This window comes from Sciurus carolinensis, chromosome 3, assembly GCF_902686445.1.
Source record: "Sciurus carolinensis chromosome 3, mSciCar1.2, whole genome shotgun sequence".
NCBI lineage: Eukaryota > Metazoa > Chordata > Mammalia > Rodentia > Sciuridae > Sciurus > Sciurus carolinensis.
Window position 1 is genome coordinate 172,021,118 of NC_062215.1, and position 19,463 is coordinate 172,040,580.

At 36.8% G+C, this 19,463-nt stretch overlaps 1 protein-coding gene across 7 annotated transcripts in view; it reads left to right on the plus strand.

Moving 5' to 3' along the window:
- The first annotated feature begins 664 nt into the window (after window positions 1–664).
- Window positions 665–19,463, plus strand: part of Agfg1 (ArfGAP with FG repeats 1) — a 69,835-nt gene continuing 51,036 nt past the window's right edge. For all 7 annotated transcript variants that reach the window (XM_047544242.1, XM_047544243.1, XM_047544244.1 and 4 more), the window contains exons 1-2: window positions 665–1,098; window positions 16,902–16,995. In XM_047544242.1, the coding sequence (XP_047400198.1) occupies window positions 932–1,098; window positions 16,902–16,995 (261 nt within the window). In that variant the 5' untranslated portion in view covers window positions 665–931. The remainder of the gene's footprint in view (window positions 1,099–16,901; window positions 16,996–19,463) is intronic.

Below are 19,463 nucleotides of genomic sequence, written 5' to 3' on the forward strand. Positions count from 1 at the left end.
GTGCCTGCCATGGAAGATCTGGTTTTCCTAGTACAGTAGTGGTTTTCGCCCACCTAAATGTCCCTGCCTATTTGGCAGCGTCTGGGCAGTTCGGGTTGTCACATCTGGGGGAAAGGCGGTGTTCTGGCGTCTAGTGGGCAGAGGCCGGGAATGTTGCCCCCTTTATCCTACAGTGCACAGGACAGCCTCCACCCTAAGAAATTAACAGGTCCAAAGTGTCAACAGTGGCGAGATCGACAAACTCCGGTACAGAGAAAACGTCAAGGACAGGATCAGCAAGGAGCTTGTTGGGCTTGGGCAACAAACGCAAAGCTGGTGTGACAGTGGATGAGGATGAGGTGGCAGAAGTAAACTGGGCTGGAGATGGAGTGCTTTCTTAGTACTCAGTGAGGGATTCGGAACCGTCCCCAGAGCAGCGGGCATCCCTTGGGGCGTGTTCAGCAGGGAGAAAGGCACCCATGTGAAGCGCTCAGCACACACAGGCGCTCGGTAACGCTGTCTATTATTTATTACCACCATTGTGTCTTCCCTACTCCGCCCAGCCCGACCCAGCCTCGGCGTGGCCGCAGTGACTCCTCCTGGCCAGCAGAGGGCGCCGGCCGACACTTGGCCCGCGGCCGCCCGGGGCGGGCCTCCTCTTGCCGTCCCCCTTCGTCGTCTTTTCCCTTCAGGAGAAGTCGGGAAGGTGGCGGCGGCGGCGGTTGTCCCGGCCCGGCCGGTTGGTGTGGCCCGTCAGCGCGCGCTCCGCAGCGTCCGCGCCGCGTCGAGCCCAGTCGAGCCGAGCAGCGCCGCGGCCGCCGGGTCCGGCGCGGGCGGCGCGCGCTGACGGAGGGCTGCGGCCGCGGCCAGGGCGGCCCGTGGGACCGCGGGCCCCCGGCGCAGCGCCGCCCGGCTCCCGGCCCTGCCGGCCTCCTCCCTCGGCGCCGCGGCCATGGCGGCCAGCGCGAAGCGGAAGCAGGAGGAGAAGCACCTGAAGATGCTGCGGGACATGACCGGCCTCCCGCACAACCGAAAGTGCTTCGACTGCGACCAGCGCGGCCCCACCTACGTGAACATGACGGTCGGCTCCTTCGTCTGTACCTCCTGCTCCGGCAGCCTGTGAGTGCCGGGCGGCGGGCGGCGGGCGGGGGTCCCGCCGGGCCGGGGGACGCGGCGCGGGAGGCCGTTGGGGCGCCGGCTGGGGCGGCGGCGGGACGCGGCCGCGGGGCCGGGCGGGGCGGGGCGGGGGAGGCGGCGGGCGGGATGCGCTCGGCCCCGGGGCCGGGCCGGGATGCGCTTTCGCTTCGGCCGGGCGAGGGTCCAGTCGCGGGGCAGCCTTCGTGGGTGGGGCGAGGGCAGCGGCGGGTCCCGGAGGCGGCGGCCGGGACGAGCATCCCCGGTTCCGCTGAGCGGCCCCCGGCTCGGCAGCGCGGGCCCGGCGGGGCTGTGGGAAGACGCGGGGAGGCCGCGGAGGCCCACGCGGGTCCTTTGTGTGCCCCGCCTCCCCGCCGTCGGCGCTGCGGGTCCCGGCCCGGCACCTGCCGGGCGCCGTGCGGGGCTGAGGGAGGTGGGGTGGGGCCTCTGCTCGCCGGGAGCGCAGGCACCGCGAGTGTCCCGGCCCCGCAGTCTCTGGACGGCGGCCTGTGTCCCGAGGGAGGCCGGGGGCTCCTCGCGGGAGCGGGAGGTGGAGAAGCGGGCCGCGGTTGTGAGTGTTGAGGAGTTTGGGGAAAGTTTTAATGGAAATCAGGCACTGGTGGGGAGTTGTGTGATTTCTAAATACGGTTGGCGGTGTCTGAGACTCCTGGATCGATACGCAGGTGTCCTGGCTGCACACGCCAGTGGGGAGAGATGGCAAGACAACATTGTTTCCAAAAATGTCATTGCCGTCTTGAATGAGATGGTTTGTATCTTTTCTCTTTTTTTCTTTTTTTGCTTCGTTAAGCTTTAGTTTGGTAAGGTCTTTTTCCCCCTCCTGTGAATTATTATTATTATTATTTTTGCTGTGAAGTTTGATTTAGAAAGTTGAATAATTTTGAAACTGGTAAGATGCTTTTATATACTGATGATCTTGGATTCAAAGTAAGTTACTAACGAAGTGGGAGTTCTCGAAATAATTCTCAAAATCTTTGTAAGATTAGTAACTGAGATAAATAAATAGGAAGACGGGTTTCCTAAAAGTTGGAAAATGCAGGACATTCCAGTTAGTGTACACTTTGCTTTAGTTTTTAAATTTTATTTGGGCAAAGTGACATTAGTTTTCCATATTATTACAGACATTTTTTGGGGGTGTGTACAAGGTTTTCTGTGAAGCCTTAGGGTGTACTGATGAATACAGCAAAGTCCATACTCTTTTGGCACTTACATGCTCATGGCGAAATGGTAATACATAAATAAGAAAAGTGTCAGGGGTAAGTACTGTGCTCAGCATTAAAATAGAGTGATAGAAGAATCCCTAAAGTAACTTTTTTGTTGTGTAGTCAGGGAAACAAGTTGCCAGAGGTAGGTGATATTTAGGAGATAGTCTGGTTCATGGTTTTCATTTATAAATGAAGTAAAGCCTGGGAGTTAAGTAACTTATATTGGCAGCTTTGGTTCAGATATTAAGCTAATAGTCTGTTTATTTAAAGTGTGCTTGACTTTTAAAATTTTAATTGTGTTTATTTCCTTTTTGTGTGTGGTACTAGCAGTTGAACCTATGGCCTCATACATGCTAGGCAAGCACTGAGCCTCTGAGCCACATCCCCCAACCTTTTGTGAAAGCATTTTTACTGTGAAATAGGGTTCTGCCAAGTTGCCCAGGCTCGCTTTGAATTTGCTGTCCTGCTGCCTCAGCCTACCCAGTAACTGGGATTACATCTGTGCTCTACCACCCTTAGCCTGTATATGACTTAATAGGAGCTTAAGAAGTACACCTTGCTGTTACTAAACACAAGGTCCTTTGATACATTTAAAGTATTTGGTTGGAAATGTATGTTTATTTTTCTGTTCTAGGTTTCCAACATTTGTGTGTAGTCCTTCAAAAGTACAGAAAGTACTTTCCTTCCAGGAAACATGTAATGTAAAAGAAATATTTCCAAATTTCATCTTAAACTGTATGCTTTAGAAACATTCTGTGTAAAAGGATATCTCAGTATAATGATAATTGCTTATTTTAGTGGAACTTAATCTGTAACAGGTAGGACTTCATTTCTCCATTCTGTTTCACCTTGCCTGTTACAAACACTGTGGGAAGCATTGGAATTATTTGGATCATACTCTCCTTACAGAGGTTACATTCTAAGCAACTAGACATATAGTTACAATGCATTGTAATATTTCCTTTCTATGAGTGTACTGTGAAATACATCAATGGATGCAGAAGTCTTCATAGAAGAGTTGATACCTGAGTATAGACCTTTAAAGATAAGTTCCACAGAGCAAGCAGCTTTCTGAGGTTAATGGATCAAGTGCTTATGAGCTAGTTAAACCTGCTTTTGAATTGTGCTTCCAAGTAGTAGCTATATGATATCGAGAATGGTGTTCAATACTTGAGTTTGTGTTTTCTCATATATGAAATGGTGAGGATAAAATTCCCTTTAATTTTGGATGTAGATTTGTTTTAAACATCTCATACAATGCCTTGTGTGTAATAGGTGCCCAACTGACGAGAAGCCTTGGAAAAGTCTTTGTATGTTAAGAAGCATCCTAATTAAAAATCTGAGTTCAGAGTTTTTTAGTATAACCTGAAACCTGACTCAAACTGATGTAAAAATCTGAAGGAGTTTATTCATTGGTGTAAAGTGAGACTTAATCCAGTATCTTAATGATATTGATTAGATTTCCCTCATCCATACATGTTTGCCCCAGCTCCTGGGGCCACATACTGTCTTAATTATGTTGTTGGTCTACATTTTCTGAAGTTCTACCTTTCAGTTTGATTGGATTAGCTTAGGTCTTGTGGCTAACTTGAACCAGTATTCTGGTTGGGCACACTACTTTGCCTTCACTGGAACAAGAATCTCTACTTAGAGTTCCCAGATCAGGAATTTCAGATTCTTGGAAGGATACAGGAATCTCAACCAGCAGATGTCTTCTGCAGAAGTTGGGTGTAGTGGCATTCACCTGTAATCCCAACTGCCCTTGAAACAGGCAGGAGATTGTGAGTTGGAGGCCAGCCTGGGCAACTTTCTGAAAATCCTTACAGTGGGGAAAAAAAAATTAAAACCCTCTTTTTATCTATTTAGTTTTAAGAAAAAGAAACTAGGGCTGGGGAGATAGCTGGTAGAGTGCTTGCCTTGCAAGCACAAGGCCCTGAGTTCCATCACCAGTACCGCAAAAAAAAAAAAAAAGAAAGAAAAGAAAAGAAAAAGAAACTAAAATTCTTAGAATAAAGATTTACTATGATAGAATGCCCACAAAATTAATAGAGAATAAATTATTGTCTTACTGTGAAATTCCAGGTTGCAGAATATTGGGGGTGGAGGGGAGAATCTGCTGCAGAATATTGAAGAGACTGTAGCTCCTGAGAATTTCTGTCTATAAAAAACAATAATGCCAAAAAATGACTTAGGAAGTATCACAACTACCGAGTTTAATAATTATTATGCATTTATTGTATAGATGACATGACATAGTTGAACGAATAGGAATTTTAATGTCAGATTTTGACACTGTTACTAGTTTTGTGACTTAGGGCAAGGTATTTAAGTGAGGCCACTGTGTGCAGGTTGACTTGGATCTATCTCCTTAGTTTCAGTTTTTAAATTCCTGTTAAGAGCTGGGTGCTGTGCTCGAGTAATCCCAGTTATTCGAGAGGTTGAGGTGAGAGGATCACATGGCCAGCCTGGGCAATTTAGCTAGATCATATTTTAAAATGGAAAATAAAATTAAAAAGGGCTGGGAATGTAGCTCAGTTGATAAGAGTATTTTGCTGGCATGGGTGAGGACCCTGGGTTCAAATCCCAAGTATTGCAAAACAACAACAAAGGACTGTATCAGTTGAATACATAATATATTCCAGGATGGAACTCAGGTATAAGTATGAAGTAAGGCATGTAAGAGTACCCCATTTAAAAATGATTCATAAAATTTTCAGTGAGGTGTAGATAAAATAAAAAATGATGTTTGCAAAAGTTTGCCATTCTTAGTGCCAGCTATTTTATTGGCCAGTGTGTTCCAACTTGGAATTTCATAGGTGGTAAATGTAGCCAGATAGTAACTTATTCTCTATTAATTTTGTGGGCATTTTGATTCTTAAGGTGAGTCTTTATTTCAAAAATTTTATTTTTTTAAATTAAAATTGAGTAGATAAAAGGCATTCAGTATTTTAAAGGATGGATTCTAATCAAATAGTCTTTTAGAGCTCTGTTTATATTTAGGACCTCATGAGGTCATAGTGGGTAGGGATTTATAGTCCTAATTACTTTTTTCACTTGTTTTGATTCTCTGATATGACTGCATTCAGTAAGGTGTTTTGACAGTGTAGTAAAATTTCAGTTTATAATAAGTGGCAGAATCATTTGACACCTTTTTTAAACATCAGGACTTTTTTACTGAGTGAAACACTAGCCCGTGTTTTAGGATATAAGAGTTAAATATTATCAAAATTAAAAAAAAACAATAATAATAATTGTACCATTTATTAAATGCTGGCAGCAGGCATTATTCTGCCGATAGCCATATGAAGAAGGTACTGTTATCTGCCTACAACTTTAAATTGTAAAACTAGTGTACATTCTTAATCCTTTGCTGCAATACCTTGCTTGATGTTGGAATGCAGAACTAAAGTTGATTTCACTTGTAAAGGATATATAATTTCCAGACTGACTGTGGTAGTGGTTCATGCCTATGATCCAAGAGCCTGGGGAAGCTGAGACAGGAAGATCACAAGTTCCAGACCAGCCTCAGCTAAGCAACTTAGTGAGTTAGTGAGACCCTGTCTCAAAAATTAAAAAGTCTGGGAATGTAATTCAGGGGTAAAGTGCCCCTGGGTTTGATCCTCAGTATCCCCCACCATCCCCCACCAAAAAAAAAAAAAAAAAAGAAAAGAAAAAGAAAAGATGTAATTTCCTTGTATTATAAATTGTTTTGATCCTTTAGGGAATTTAAATGGCAGAACAGGTAGTTTATGGATGTGCATCATACATGTTTGCGTCTTTTTTTTTTTGTTTTTTTTTTTTTTTAAAGAAACTTAGTTCCAATATATGAGTTCTTTGGATTTTATTCAGAAACTCCATTGTGTATTCTGGGATGTAGTGGGAATATGGTGTTGCCTGTTCAACAGCAATTCTTTTAAATTTGACATATTCATACTACCATGTACTATGATTCATTTTCTTTACTTACACTCTAAATAAAACCCCTCATTCTGTGCAGTCAGGAATGATAGATTTGTCTAAGAAAACAAACATAAAAGCATATCTCAAGTGTATATATAGATAAATTTATTTATCAAGCTTAGTTTTTATTTTAACATATAATTTGCCCATGCTTTTATGGAACATCACATGTGACTTCTTTGAATATGAATCTGCCAATTTGATGCTTACTCCTTTTTCTGTTTTTGAGACAGGGTCTTGCTCTCTTGTACAGGCTGGCCTGAAACTCTTGGGCTCAAGGGATCCTCCTGCCTTAGCCTCCAGAGTAGATGGGACTGTAGGCGCATGCCATTGCTCTTGGCTCTTAACTTGCCTTTAGTAATTTGAATATTGAATTGTTCTAGATTTTTATGATAATTGAAAAGTCTTTTTACAGTTTTTGTCCACAGTTAAATAACAGCTTTTCCTAGTAACTTAATATAGGTGTCTCTAACATACTTTGTTTAGTTTATAGAAACAATTTTTACTTAGATTATTATTTTATATACTATTTAGTTAAGTTTTATATTTTAGCTAGTACTGTAACAGACAAGTGTAAAATACAGTTGGAAGGATCAAGAGAGAGTGACTTTCTAGCCATGAGTGTTCAGTTGCAGTGGGCATTAGCTACTGAGTTTTTCAAAGGGAAGAAGCAGCATGATTTGTCCAGCAGATGGGTTAAGAAGGGGATTCTTCTGTATAGTGCTATGAGTACTGGGAAAGCTTTTTGGCATGCAAGGGGTGGTGACATCATTTGACTTTAACTTGCTACAATAGCATTTCCATATTACCTTTGTTCTTTAGTCATTTGTCCATGGTTTTTGGCATAGTGCAATTACAAACACTTGGGCCCTTAGTTCCAAAGTAAAGTATAGTATATCTAGTTTACATTTGTATTAAAATTTTAAGTATTAATGAATTGAATTCTAAATGCAAAGAGTTAAGAAACATTGTTTTAAGAAACTTACTGACTGCTGGATCTTAATTTGAAAATCATTGCCTCTGTTTCAGTAGCATTATTTGGAAAACAAGCAGATCTCCTTATACTGATACTTTTTTAAGTTAGAACATATTTTGTATAAAGACTTCTGAGTAAGGTATTAATCTGTTTGTTTGATAACTTTTTTTTTTTAACAGAGAGGGAGGTCATACTTACAACTTGCTTTTATTATGATTGCTTTTTTAAAAGAATTAACTGGAGATCGTAGTAAAGAGATTTGAAACCCTGTGAGAGAAACTTTTGCTGGAACCAGAACTGTTATTAGGTTAAGAGAGAAAAGACAGGGAAGGTGGGGAGCAGTACATAATGATCACTGTCTTTGGATAATGTAAAGCCTGTCATTGAAAGAGATAATAGGTTTATTTTGTATCACTTGAGGGGGAGATAAGGCACCAGTGTATGGAAGTTGTAGAGAAACATGTTGAGAAAAGGAAGAGAAATTTTCCTTGTAATTGTCAGATTCTAACTTGTCCTTTCCTTAATTTTTGTTAAATTTTGTAAGCTCTTTGATAGGGGAAGTATGAAAATTAGTAGAGCTAATAATGGAAGGAAATGTAAAAAGTTTTGCTCATTTTTTCTCTTGAGACCTTTTTACCTCTTGGTGACTCTTGGTGGTCCTGACTTTGAACAGTTGTGTTTAGTAGATACTTTTTGAAAAAGATTGCTAGTGTATAGTAAAGAAACTTGATGTTTTTGAAATTTAAAAAAGTTCCTAAAGTATTGTAGGAATGTATTTTCATCGGTTACAATAACCTATAAATACATATTGTTTGAGTTTAATTTTGAAAAGCAAGAACAACTCATTTTCTGTTCTTTTTAATATTTTACTTTTAATTCAATTTTAACTTTTAATCAAAGTATACATGCATATAAACAGCAGTAACCTATTCTTTCCCCTAATTTCTGATTAGCATTGAAAGAGACTTTGAACTAGGCTATCCTCCTTCTATATTTACCTTGTTGTTTCTAACTAACATAGTATTACTATTTAAATTTTTTTAAATTTTGGCTTTTATCTATTGAATTTTTTACTGTAGAAGGAAGAGGATAAGAATTTGGTCCTTCTTAATATTCTTCCCCACTCTTCACCTATGTAACCTTTCAAATTTATAACTGTTAGGTTTTCTTCATTTGATTTGATTTCCATGTATGCATTATTAATCTATCTGTAGATAAAATATCTCTGGCTGAGGTTTAAAGTTTCTCTCAGTATGATCAGACATATCAGGTACCTTTATATTTCGATACTTCTTTTATAATTCTGTGTTCTGGAAGTGCTGCTTTCTGAGCCTCTGTTGTAACTGTAAACATTGGAACTTCTATCTTCACTCCCAGCCCTGGACTCTCTTTCCTAGACCCATCGCATCTCTGATAGCCACTGGATTAAACGTGAATGGGAAGTCAGTTTTAGAGCTCAGAGGCTGAAAATGTCTTATTCTGCCCTTATTTAAAAATTTGTATTTTATCTACATATACAAAGATAAAAATACTTTATTCTTGGAACTTTATAGACATTGGTTGGTTGTCTTAACCTTTAGTGTTGCTGTTGAGAAATCTAGTCTTATTCCTATTACTGATTCTTCATGCTCCATTGTCCCCCCCCCCCCCCTTTTTTGTGAGTATGATTTTATCCCAACTCTTCTGGACCTCATGGAAGTATTTTGGTGTAGGTCTTTTGTTCAACGTAACAGACTTTTATTTGTGTTAGTTTGGACACTTTGTTTTGTTTTTTCTTCTAGTTCGGAGATATTTGTGCTAATCTTTGTGGGGAGATTAAAAAACAAAAACAAAAAAACCCTGGCTTCCACTATTCTGAAAGCCAAGTTCCGGGAGGTTGACTGAGGATGACATACAATCTGTCATTCCGTGTGAAGAGGCTCACATAATCTCCAGTTTTTAGCCTGACACACAACAGTCTTCAGCTGTGCTTGAGTCCAGAGTCTCATTTTTATAACTTTCTTCAGACTCTGCTTAGGGCCTGTTTGTTGCAGGAAGGCTTGTGGCTGTTGAGGAACTGGGAGTCTTATGATTCTTGGCCCTATGTGAGTCCCTAACTGCATCCAAATCCTTCAGTGAATCTTTTCACAGGTATTGTGGTGGGAATTAACTTCCATTTGACTTTCCACATTCTGCAGGATCTTCTGTTTTGGCTTTCTCTACAAAGTCAGTTATTGCTGGCATATTCATTTTTGTTTGTTTTGAGACAGGTTCTCACTGTGTTGCCCAGGCTGGTCCTGAACTCCTGGGATCAAGTGATCCTCCACTTCAGACTTCTGAGTAGCAGGGTTCACCAGTCATATCACAGTTTTAACTAGGCATGTATTTTTATCTTTTAAATGTTTTATTAGAAAACTGTAGTGTGCTTTTGGGCTCCTTCCTTGTTTTCTGTCCGTGTCTCTCATTGGTTAATACTTTTTTATTCCTTTGATGTTATTTCCTTAGGGGATTAGAGATGTAGTGAAGACATTTTTTTTTTTTTTTTTTTTTGTCTACCACTGTTACTTGGAATTAATTAGGTTTAAATCATTACTTGAATATTATTTCTTAGTTGCTTGCCCTAAGTATTACAAGGACCTTAATGGTGTGGTGTTTATGGCTTTCCAAAAAAAAAAAAAAAAAAAAAAAACCTCAAATAATAACTGTGACTTATGTCTCTCTGTGTATATGTATAAACTCATGTGTACATACGTATGTATGTATATATAAAATTTATATATAACCTATATGTAGCAATTATCAGTATTTTAAGATGTGCCCTGGATAGACGAAAACATTGAACACTTCAATATATAGTGTTTTGACATCAAGAGTTTATAATATCTCGATACCTTACTAAAGTCATCTTCTATCTGTTCTAGATGTTAAGTTGTGTAATTTTCACAATATGAAGCATAATATTTTACTGAATAACTAAGATTGGGATAGATCTAATGTCAAATTAACTTTATTACTTTCTGCCAGTAGAATTAGTAACCACATAAATTTCCACAGCTTATTAAAATATTTTAACCAGCTTCTACCCCAGCAGGAGAAAAACAATTAATAAAACTAAATGATATAAGCTTTCTTAATCATCCAGCACAGATTGTTATTTGAATTGAACAAATGGCTGTTTGCAAGATTGTTTGAGGCCTGGTTAAGAGCAGCATACTTGTGGACATATGGAATGAGTCATACCATCTGGTTACAGTCATACCTGGGTGGTGGTCATTAAATGAAAACTCCTGGGGATCTGCATATTACTTAATTATACTGCAAAAACATATTGGACTGTACCAGTAGGTTACTTTGGAACTTGGAACAAATTAACTGGCGAACATACTTTCAAAACATTAATACTGCAGTTATTTAATGAGTCAAAAATTTTTTTGGAAAAAACTGAAAACTTAAAATGTGTATTTTAGGATTTGGAATGGGTGGTACCTCAGTATTGGCCCTGTAAAAAATGATGTGGTTTACTTGCCCAACACTTCCATCAAATAGTTATGACTAATATTATTACAGTAAGTATTTGTAAAACACTGAATTCTCATGGTAGCTAGTTTAGGCTTAGCCATGAAAGGAAGTGTCATCAATTTTCAGGATACACATTAAAAATAAACGTTTCATTTTTATTCTATTAAGAATGTGGTTCATTTAAGTGATTAAATTTGGTAGGTGAGAAAATAGTCCTCAAATGAGAACAAACTTTTATTACTGTAAAAATTTTACTTATTTTAGATTGTCAGTAATATGAAATCTGTGCTTGTGTGTGGTATGTGTGTGTGTGTGTGTGTTTTAATTTTACAATTTTTATAGCTTTTTGTGGTACTATAAATTGAACCCAGGAGTGCTCTACTGCTGAGTTACATCCCCTGCCCTTTTTATTTTTTATTTTGAGACAAGGTCTCATGGAATTACTCAAATTGGTCTTAAACTTGTGATCCGGCTACTTCAGCTTCCCAAGTTGCTGGAATTACACATATGCACCACCAGGTTTTTATGTCTTAAATTAGCATACATTAAAATTAACTTTTTTGTGTATGAATCTTAATAGATTCATGAAATTACCACTACAATCAGAACATGACGCTGTTAATCACCCTGAAAAGCTTTGATAGCCTTTGTTTTTCAAACTCAATCCCTGACAAAAACTATGGTTCTTCCAACTGTAGGTTTTTTGTCTTTTTTTCTTTATAAATGGAATCAGCCTTTCTAGATTGCCTGCTTGTACTCTGCATGATAACTTTGAGATTGAGTTAGTTGTTATAACTCAAAGTTTGTTTTTTCTTATTGCTGACTGGTATTTCTTTGTTCGCTTTATCCGTTTCCCTTTTGAAGGGCAGTTAGACTGTTTTTAGTTTTTCGATGGCATTTCAGTGGTGTTGCTATAATTATTTAAGTGGAAGTTTTGGGGTAAATATAAATTTTCACTTCACTTGAGTGAATACCTTGGAGTGGAATTGCTAGGTTATATGGCAAATATATTTATTTTTATTAAAATACTGACAATTTCTTGTTTTCTCATTGTACTGGTTTGGAAGCTATACATTCCATATTCTTTTATAGTCATCATTTAAATAATATCCATACTAAAATTTTAGGATTCATTATTATTTTAATAGCATAAGAGAGTTCTTAAAATAGAGTACCCTGCCAGGCAGGGTAGCACATGCCTGTAATCCCAGCTCTGGGGATGCTGATAACAGGAGGATTGTGAGTTCAAGGCCAGTCTCAGCAAAAGCAAGGCACTAAGCAACTCAGTGAGACCCTGCCTCTAAATAAAATACCAAATAGGGCTGGGGATGTGGCTCAGTGGTTGAGTGCCCCTGAGTTCAATCCCCACCGCTCCCCTATGCTCCCCAAAATAGAGTACCCTAAGTGGTGGTGTTGAAAAAAAGAGTTCAGTTTCTTCATTTTTCCTCCTACAAAGTGGACATTATTGTAATCAGATAATTGTTTGTTTAGATTTGCCCTTTGTGTTCGTCAGTTTCTTTGCTCACCCTTTTATATCTTAAGAACTTCATAGATATTTTTTTCTTCTTAAGGTACATACAAAATATTTTCTTTAGTGAAGATCTTCTGGGGTAGGCTCGGGTTTTTAAAATCTGAGACATCAATATTTTGATCTCATACTTCAAAAATAGCTTTTCTGGAGTTATAACAGTTACTCATACCACTTGAAGTTAATATTCTTATGTTTCATTGAGAAGTATATTTAATCTGTCAAATTTTGTTTCTTCTGTCTTTTCTTTTTTGATTGCTTTTAAGATCTGTCTGAAGTTTTACCAGAATGCTTCTATGAATTTTATGTATTCTGATTTTGATAAACTATACCTGTAGATGATATGTGCCTTTTGTTGAGTTTGGAAAATCTGTCACTTTTCTTCAAATGTTTCCTCTCTTTCATTCTTTCACTACTTTCTCCTATTCAGAAAAGGAATTGATTAGATACATGTTAGACCTAATTTTATCCTCCTTTTTTGTCTGTCTTTGCATTATTTTGCCTTTGTATTTACTTTTTTCTTTTTGCCTTCCAATTCATTTTTTCTTACTTCAGATAGGTCTAATTTGCTCTTTAGCTGATTTGTTGAATTTCCAATTTCCACATTTATAATTTTCATGTCAGAAAATTCTTGAGTTTTAAATTAGTCTCTTTTTCCTTTTGGGAAGAGGTTGGTCCTTAGATATCACCCTTACTTTCTAAAAAATCCAGAAAGTGTTAGCAGGTTTTTTTTTTTTTTTTTTTTTTTTATATAATTCATGAAAAAGTAGAGAAGCATTTTTAGAATATCTAGTCTTCCATATTGCTGCTAAAAGTAGAATATGATTAAATATGCAAGGTGCCAGTTGAAGTACTTTATACATTTTCATTTTCTTCTACCCTAGAAATTTGTTTTTGCCAACCAGTTGCTTTACATCATATAGTCCATTCTTGGTTATTGTGAACACTTTTCCTCAGACTAGTTTCTAATTTATATTATGTGCACTTATATTTTAAACTTGCATATTTGTTTTGTTATTTATGATTTTAGAGAGATTCATTCTGTTTTCTTTTATTCTGGACATAAAAGTTATGGAAAGATTGGGGGTTTTTTGTTGACTTTGAAACAAAGTGTAGAATGTTCTGGAGAAGACTGAACCTTGGTAGAATTTATATCTTGATAGAGATGCATGGTAATTTTTTTAAGTTTTTTTTTTTTTTTTTTTTGGCATGGTAATTAACATACTTGTATTTAGAGTAGTGATTCTCAGTTGGCAGGCTTTTTCCCTCTAGAGATTTTGGCAGTGTCTGGAAATATTGGATTATTATTAATTGATGAAGAACACTATTGATATTTAGTGAGTAGAGACCAGGGATGCTGCTCAACATCCTACAATGCATAGGATAACCCCATAAAATTAATCTGATCCCAAATGTAAATAGTGCCAAGGTTAAGAAACTGATTTAGAGCAGATAAGATAAGGTGTTGATGCTGGTGGATGGGTTTATGGGATTTGGGAGCAGGAAGGTTTTCCTTTAGAAAAATCAAAAGAGGTCCTTAGAAAGAAAGACCATGTTCTCTTTCTCATGTTTTTTTTTCCTCTAATTATTCAGCAAAGACACTCACATCCATAAAGCCAAGCCTTAAAGACCAAATTATTTGACTGCCATTACTAGCCAATTAGACTTTCCAACATTTCTTCGCATTTTTTCTAGTTATAGAATAGTACATATTCATTGTGGAAAACTTGAAGAGAATAGAAAATTCAAAAAAGAAAAAAATTACTTAATCTCATCTTCTGTCTGCAAAGGACTTAACATTTTGGAATATTTGGTTGGTTTTCTTTGAAGAGTATTTTTTTTTTAATGTAGTTCTGAAAGCACTATTAATTTTATCTCAAAAAATTAAAGCTTCAGTGTTCATAATGTTACAAAATTTCATTAATCTACCCTTTTGGTATTGAAGTATTTCTAATGTTTTCCTAGTATGAATAGTGTTTGGACAGCTTGTCCATAATTATTTACATTTCAGATACCTCTTTTAGAATAGCTTCCCCAAACTGGTATTGTTGGGTCAAATGACACACATGAGGTGGTTGGTACAAATTGGTGCATTTATCAGTGTATGAGGTTATTCATTTTCACTGTAAACTCGTCACTCTCTTACTGAAGAGATTAATAAAGTCAGTCTTCAGTTTTTCACCACCCTGTTTTTATAAACATTTGATAACCATGTACAAAGCTTTTGGAGGCTAAAATAAGAAATCCTTTATATTCTTTAGTTGGGGGGATATAGTTGATCTGCCTGAATGAATGGAATATAAAAGAACAATTAGAGAAAACAACATGAATACACGTTAAATCTCCTTAGGATTACTCAATTTATGTAATAAATGGGGTCTTGCAAAATTGAGGCTGCCATTTTTGTAAATTGAGTTCTGTTTTAAGTGTACTGTGAGTACTCATTTAAAGAAATTCCGTAAATGAGTGTTCTTATTAAAAATGTCCTTTCATAGTTTGGTTATGAGTACATTTTGGTTGCATTCGTTTCCTAAGTTGTTTTGTTCATTTATTTAGGTAGTATGAAAACTTTCTGGTAGTGTTAGGAGATAAGTAAATATACTATACATTGTTCTGCATTCATGGGATTACATCTATGTAATAGAACTTTAAAATATCAGCGTTAGCTTTGTGAATTGCTCTCTCTTTATTGAACAATTTGAGAGTTACAGAGGAGTGTAATTCTTTGCTTTAAAATTCCCGAAACATAACACCTTTATAGTACTAGTGTTTGATCCTCAAAGAAAGTTTTTCTTTTTGCCTTTTCTGTTTTTATAAAAGGTGCTATTACAAAGGAAATGGAAAGGTAAAACCTTTTCTAGAATAAAGAAAAGATATTAGGGAATGAGGAGACCCTGAGCTGCAAAGTGAGAGGAAAGGAATAGACACATTTGAGAAAAAAATAGTAAGATAATTTCTTAAATTGTTTTGGGACAAGGTAAGGTATTAAAATATATATGTGTGTATACATATGTATATGCATATTACGTTTATGAAATGTACTAATAAACTTCCTCCAAAGTGGTAAATTTAATCTTGTTCTTACAATACAGCTAGATTGGAAAAGAGTATAATGTTTTAAGTTAATAATAATGACTTCACACTTTTAGAAATTTTATAAGAAATTTTGAAGTTTAAAAGTAATCTCTAGAGCCTTAATTTGTGATTACAAATTAATTGTAAAGGTATTTGAAAGTTATTCATATTGAAGCTGTTTCTTCACAGTTAAATTTGAAAGTTTTACTAGAATTGCTGCTGTTTAGTGTCTCCCCTGTTTAGTATTCATTTCTGTTATTTTATGACCTATCAGGAGCTGGAAGGAAAACAAATGTATTAGTTAAAATTTAAAACAAGGAAAGCAAAAATAATATGGAAATCCAAGTTAACTTTCTCACCTCAAAATGTGAAATAGATAAAGCGTAGCTTGTCTTAATTTAGATCTTGACCTGAAAGGTATGTTATTCATCACTGACAAATGGTGGGGGTGGGGGAGAAAGAAGAAACAGGATATGAAAATTGAGGGACTTCTGTTAATTCTGAACCTTAGTGTTTTGATTTAATATATTGTGCATTTCTAGAACGTTATACACCATATTTAATTATTCAAAAATATTTCCAGAAGAGTTTTGGAAGACCTTTGGTTCACTTACATAGTTAAATCTCATATTTAATTAGCATGGCTGATTGCAAGTTAACTGACAAATTCTGTGAAAATATTATTAATCTGCTGTAGAACCTAGGTACCAAATAAGGCCTTTATCAAAGGACATGACCCCAAAGTAATTTTATGCATGAATTTATTTAATCCTAGTTCTTGTGGGTGGATTAGCCACTTCTATTCAGTTCTTCATGTGCCTGATGAAAGATCATCAAGATGAAGTCTTTGTAAGGCTATCCATGTGGAAAGGCTTCTAGGTGTAAGGACCTTAAATGTTGACGAAACATATATCCAATTGTTTATCAAATCCCTTCTCTATGACCCTGCTGTTCCCTCTTGAACATTTACTATCCCCTGAGGTGATTGAATGTGTTCTTTATTATAAATCCTTACTTGAATTGATGGAGAGATGGGACTGTGTACATATTTGTTAATTACCTCAAGCAAGCTTTCTTTCCTTAGCTTTTGTACAGTTTTCTAAATTAGCCTCAAACTTGCTTAAAGCTAGTAGCTCAATCTTAACACATTATTGTCTTTTTTCTTAGGAAGCATGAAATATTTAAATAATTGAATTTTAAATTCTTTACCATAGTGCTCTTCATATAGTCTTTTCCCTCTATTGGAAATACTCTAAAGCAGTTTGTGACTTTTCTAGATACCACATGTGTTATAGGTGCTATGTGTTCCTAGGTAGTTAATTGAATTTATCTTCAAATATATTACTTAATATCAGTCTAACTGAACTTATTTTGATATCTTTTGTGAAGATTATTACTTTAAAATAATTTTTAAATACTTTTAGTTTATGGAATGAGAACACTTTCTGAATTTCAATGTGCTAATTAAAATGAATTATTAGATGTCTCGTTTTAAAAATATAATTTTGTGATATATTTTATTTTTTAGGCGAGGGCTAAATCCACCGCACAGGGTGAAATCTATCTCCATGACAACATTTACACAACAGGAAATTGAATTCCTGCAAAAACATGGAAATGAAGTAAGTGTTTTTACAATTTTCAACTTTTTTGTTGGCAGACATATCATTAAGATTTAATAACTTATTTAAAACGGTGAATTTTACTGTCAGAGTGTTATTTTTGTATTTTATATTTAGGTATTTTAGAATGTACTCATTAATGTCATTGAAATTATTGTTTACTGTATCAATACTTTCCCTTAAACCTGAGATGAAATATGTTTTACATTTTACAGTTCAGCAGTGTTGAATATTGCTGGTGTTCTCAGAGAACATCTAGTACTGAAATTACTATTATTCTTTACTTTAAAAGTCCACAGAAAAAAACGAAAAGGAAGAGAATTAGCTCTGTGATACTGTGTTAAGCTTGTTAGATTGTTTTGCAGTTGACTTTCAGTCAAGGTTCTTTCCTTCCTTTTCTCTAAATTTTTAACTTAAGTTTGTGATGTTTAATGTTCATCAGGTGATTAGTTTAAAAGGGAATGAGATCTGAGGAGCAGCCTAGTGTCATGGGGAACCAGAATAAAGATTTGGAGGGGAACTTTTCCTTTTTGCTTTTATTAGGTTTCCAGTAATTCCATTCTTTTTGCTTATTTATTTTGGTTGTGTTTTGCCGTTAGTAAAAGTAGTGATGTAGTACTTTAGTGATCAGTAAACTAAGGAAGAAAAGTGGGTTATTTTTATAATCTTGGTAAGGATGAGATGATCAGCCCAATTGATGAATAGTAGCATTTTTATTTCATGGGAAAGTCTTATTTTCTAGAAAGGGAAGTATACTTCATTTGAATTATTCTGGTTGCATATGTTTGAAATTCTTAGTAGACTTTAAAAGAGGTTAAATGTTAAGATTTTATTTTTTCAATCTTCTCTTTACCCTTACAAAATGTATAAAAGCATTTTGTACTCTCACCTTCCTTCCTAATACTTTGTTAATATTTAAGATTGTCTATTTGTGATGCAGATGTTTTTGGTGCTAAAATAGTGAAGAAGAAAGTATAAATTGACAATGATGAAATATTATACAATGCATGTTTCAGAGAAGAAAGCAAATTTTAAAAGTCTCCAAATTGTGCCAGTGACAATTATTTTGAGTTCCAGATTTCCAGAATGATGTGGGTACAATATAAGAAAATATAAAATTGTATGAAAGGATAAGTTTTAATGACAGTAAACTTAGAATAATATATTTACTGATTTATATACAATTGAACTATTTGTATAAAGTTTGGAATTAGCCTAGCAGTACAGATTTGGTGTTTCTTAGAATGTTGGCTTTATATGCAAGATTTTGAAAATTCAAACGCAGTCAGAAATAAAATAAATAATATTCTTATCTTATATTAGAAATATAATAACAATAGATAAGGTTATAGTTACAGACCTGGAAAGGAAACAGTCCATTGGCGACATTGTAGAAATAAGTAGAACGATGCTAATATGTTCATATTTAATGTATGGTGGAGACCGGTCTCAGAATATTAAGATTGAACTCGTAAGAACACTTATGTGAGATTTACCCTCTTAATAAATTTTTAAGTATACAATACATTGTTGTTAACTATGGGCAGGCACAATGTTGTATAGCAGATCTCCAGAACTTATCACAACTGAAACTTTATGCTTATTGAGCAACAATTCCCCATTTCTTCCGTAGTCCCTGGTGTCCACCATTCTACTTTCTGCCTTTATTATTTGGCTATTTTGTTTTTGTTGGAAACTGAACCCAGGGACTCTCCACCACTGAGCTACATCCCTACTCTGTAGTTTGCCTATTGTGCCAGGCTAGCTCAGACGCAGGTAAGGACGTGGAGTCAACTCCCACCCGGGAGTTGGGTGGAAGCAGGCTTGTGGAGAGCAGCCTGCAAACTCGTTTATTGCAGGACTAGCTATACATTTTATAGGTTTCTTGCCCAATCACAATGTGCCACGGGGGAATCAGACCACCAGGTTCCTATATGGGTTCCCTTGGTAACACTGAGTCAACTTGGGGTAGTTATTTACTTTCCTAGGTAGGAGAAGTGGAATGCTCCTCCCTGCATTTTTCCTTACACACTTGAGACGTTCACTGCTGCCAGCCAAGAACTAGTATTTCTCCCAACACTACTCCCTTTTAATTTTTCTGTTTTGACATAGGATCTTGCTGATTTGTTCAGACTGGCCTCAAACTTGAGATCCTCCTGCCTCAGTCTCTAGAGTAGCTGGGATTACAGTCATGTACCACAGTACTTGGCAGCTTGACTATTTTAGAAACCTCATTTAAGTGGAATTATACATTGTCCGGTTATTGACTTGTTTCACTTAGCATAATTTCTCAAGGTACATCTTGGTCATATCTGAAAGAACATTGTTTAATATCAACATTTAGTATATACAAAAAGATGGGTTTCAAACTCAGCAATTCCCCCTCCAAAAAAACGAAAGAATTAGCATGGGTGAATGAATGAATCTAAAATCATGCACAGAGGCATGCAAGTTGATAGACTGCTTAA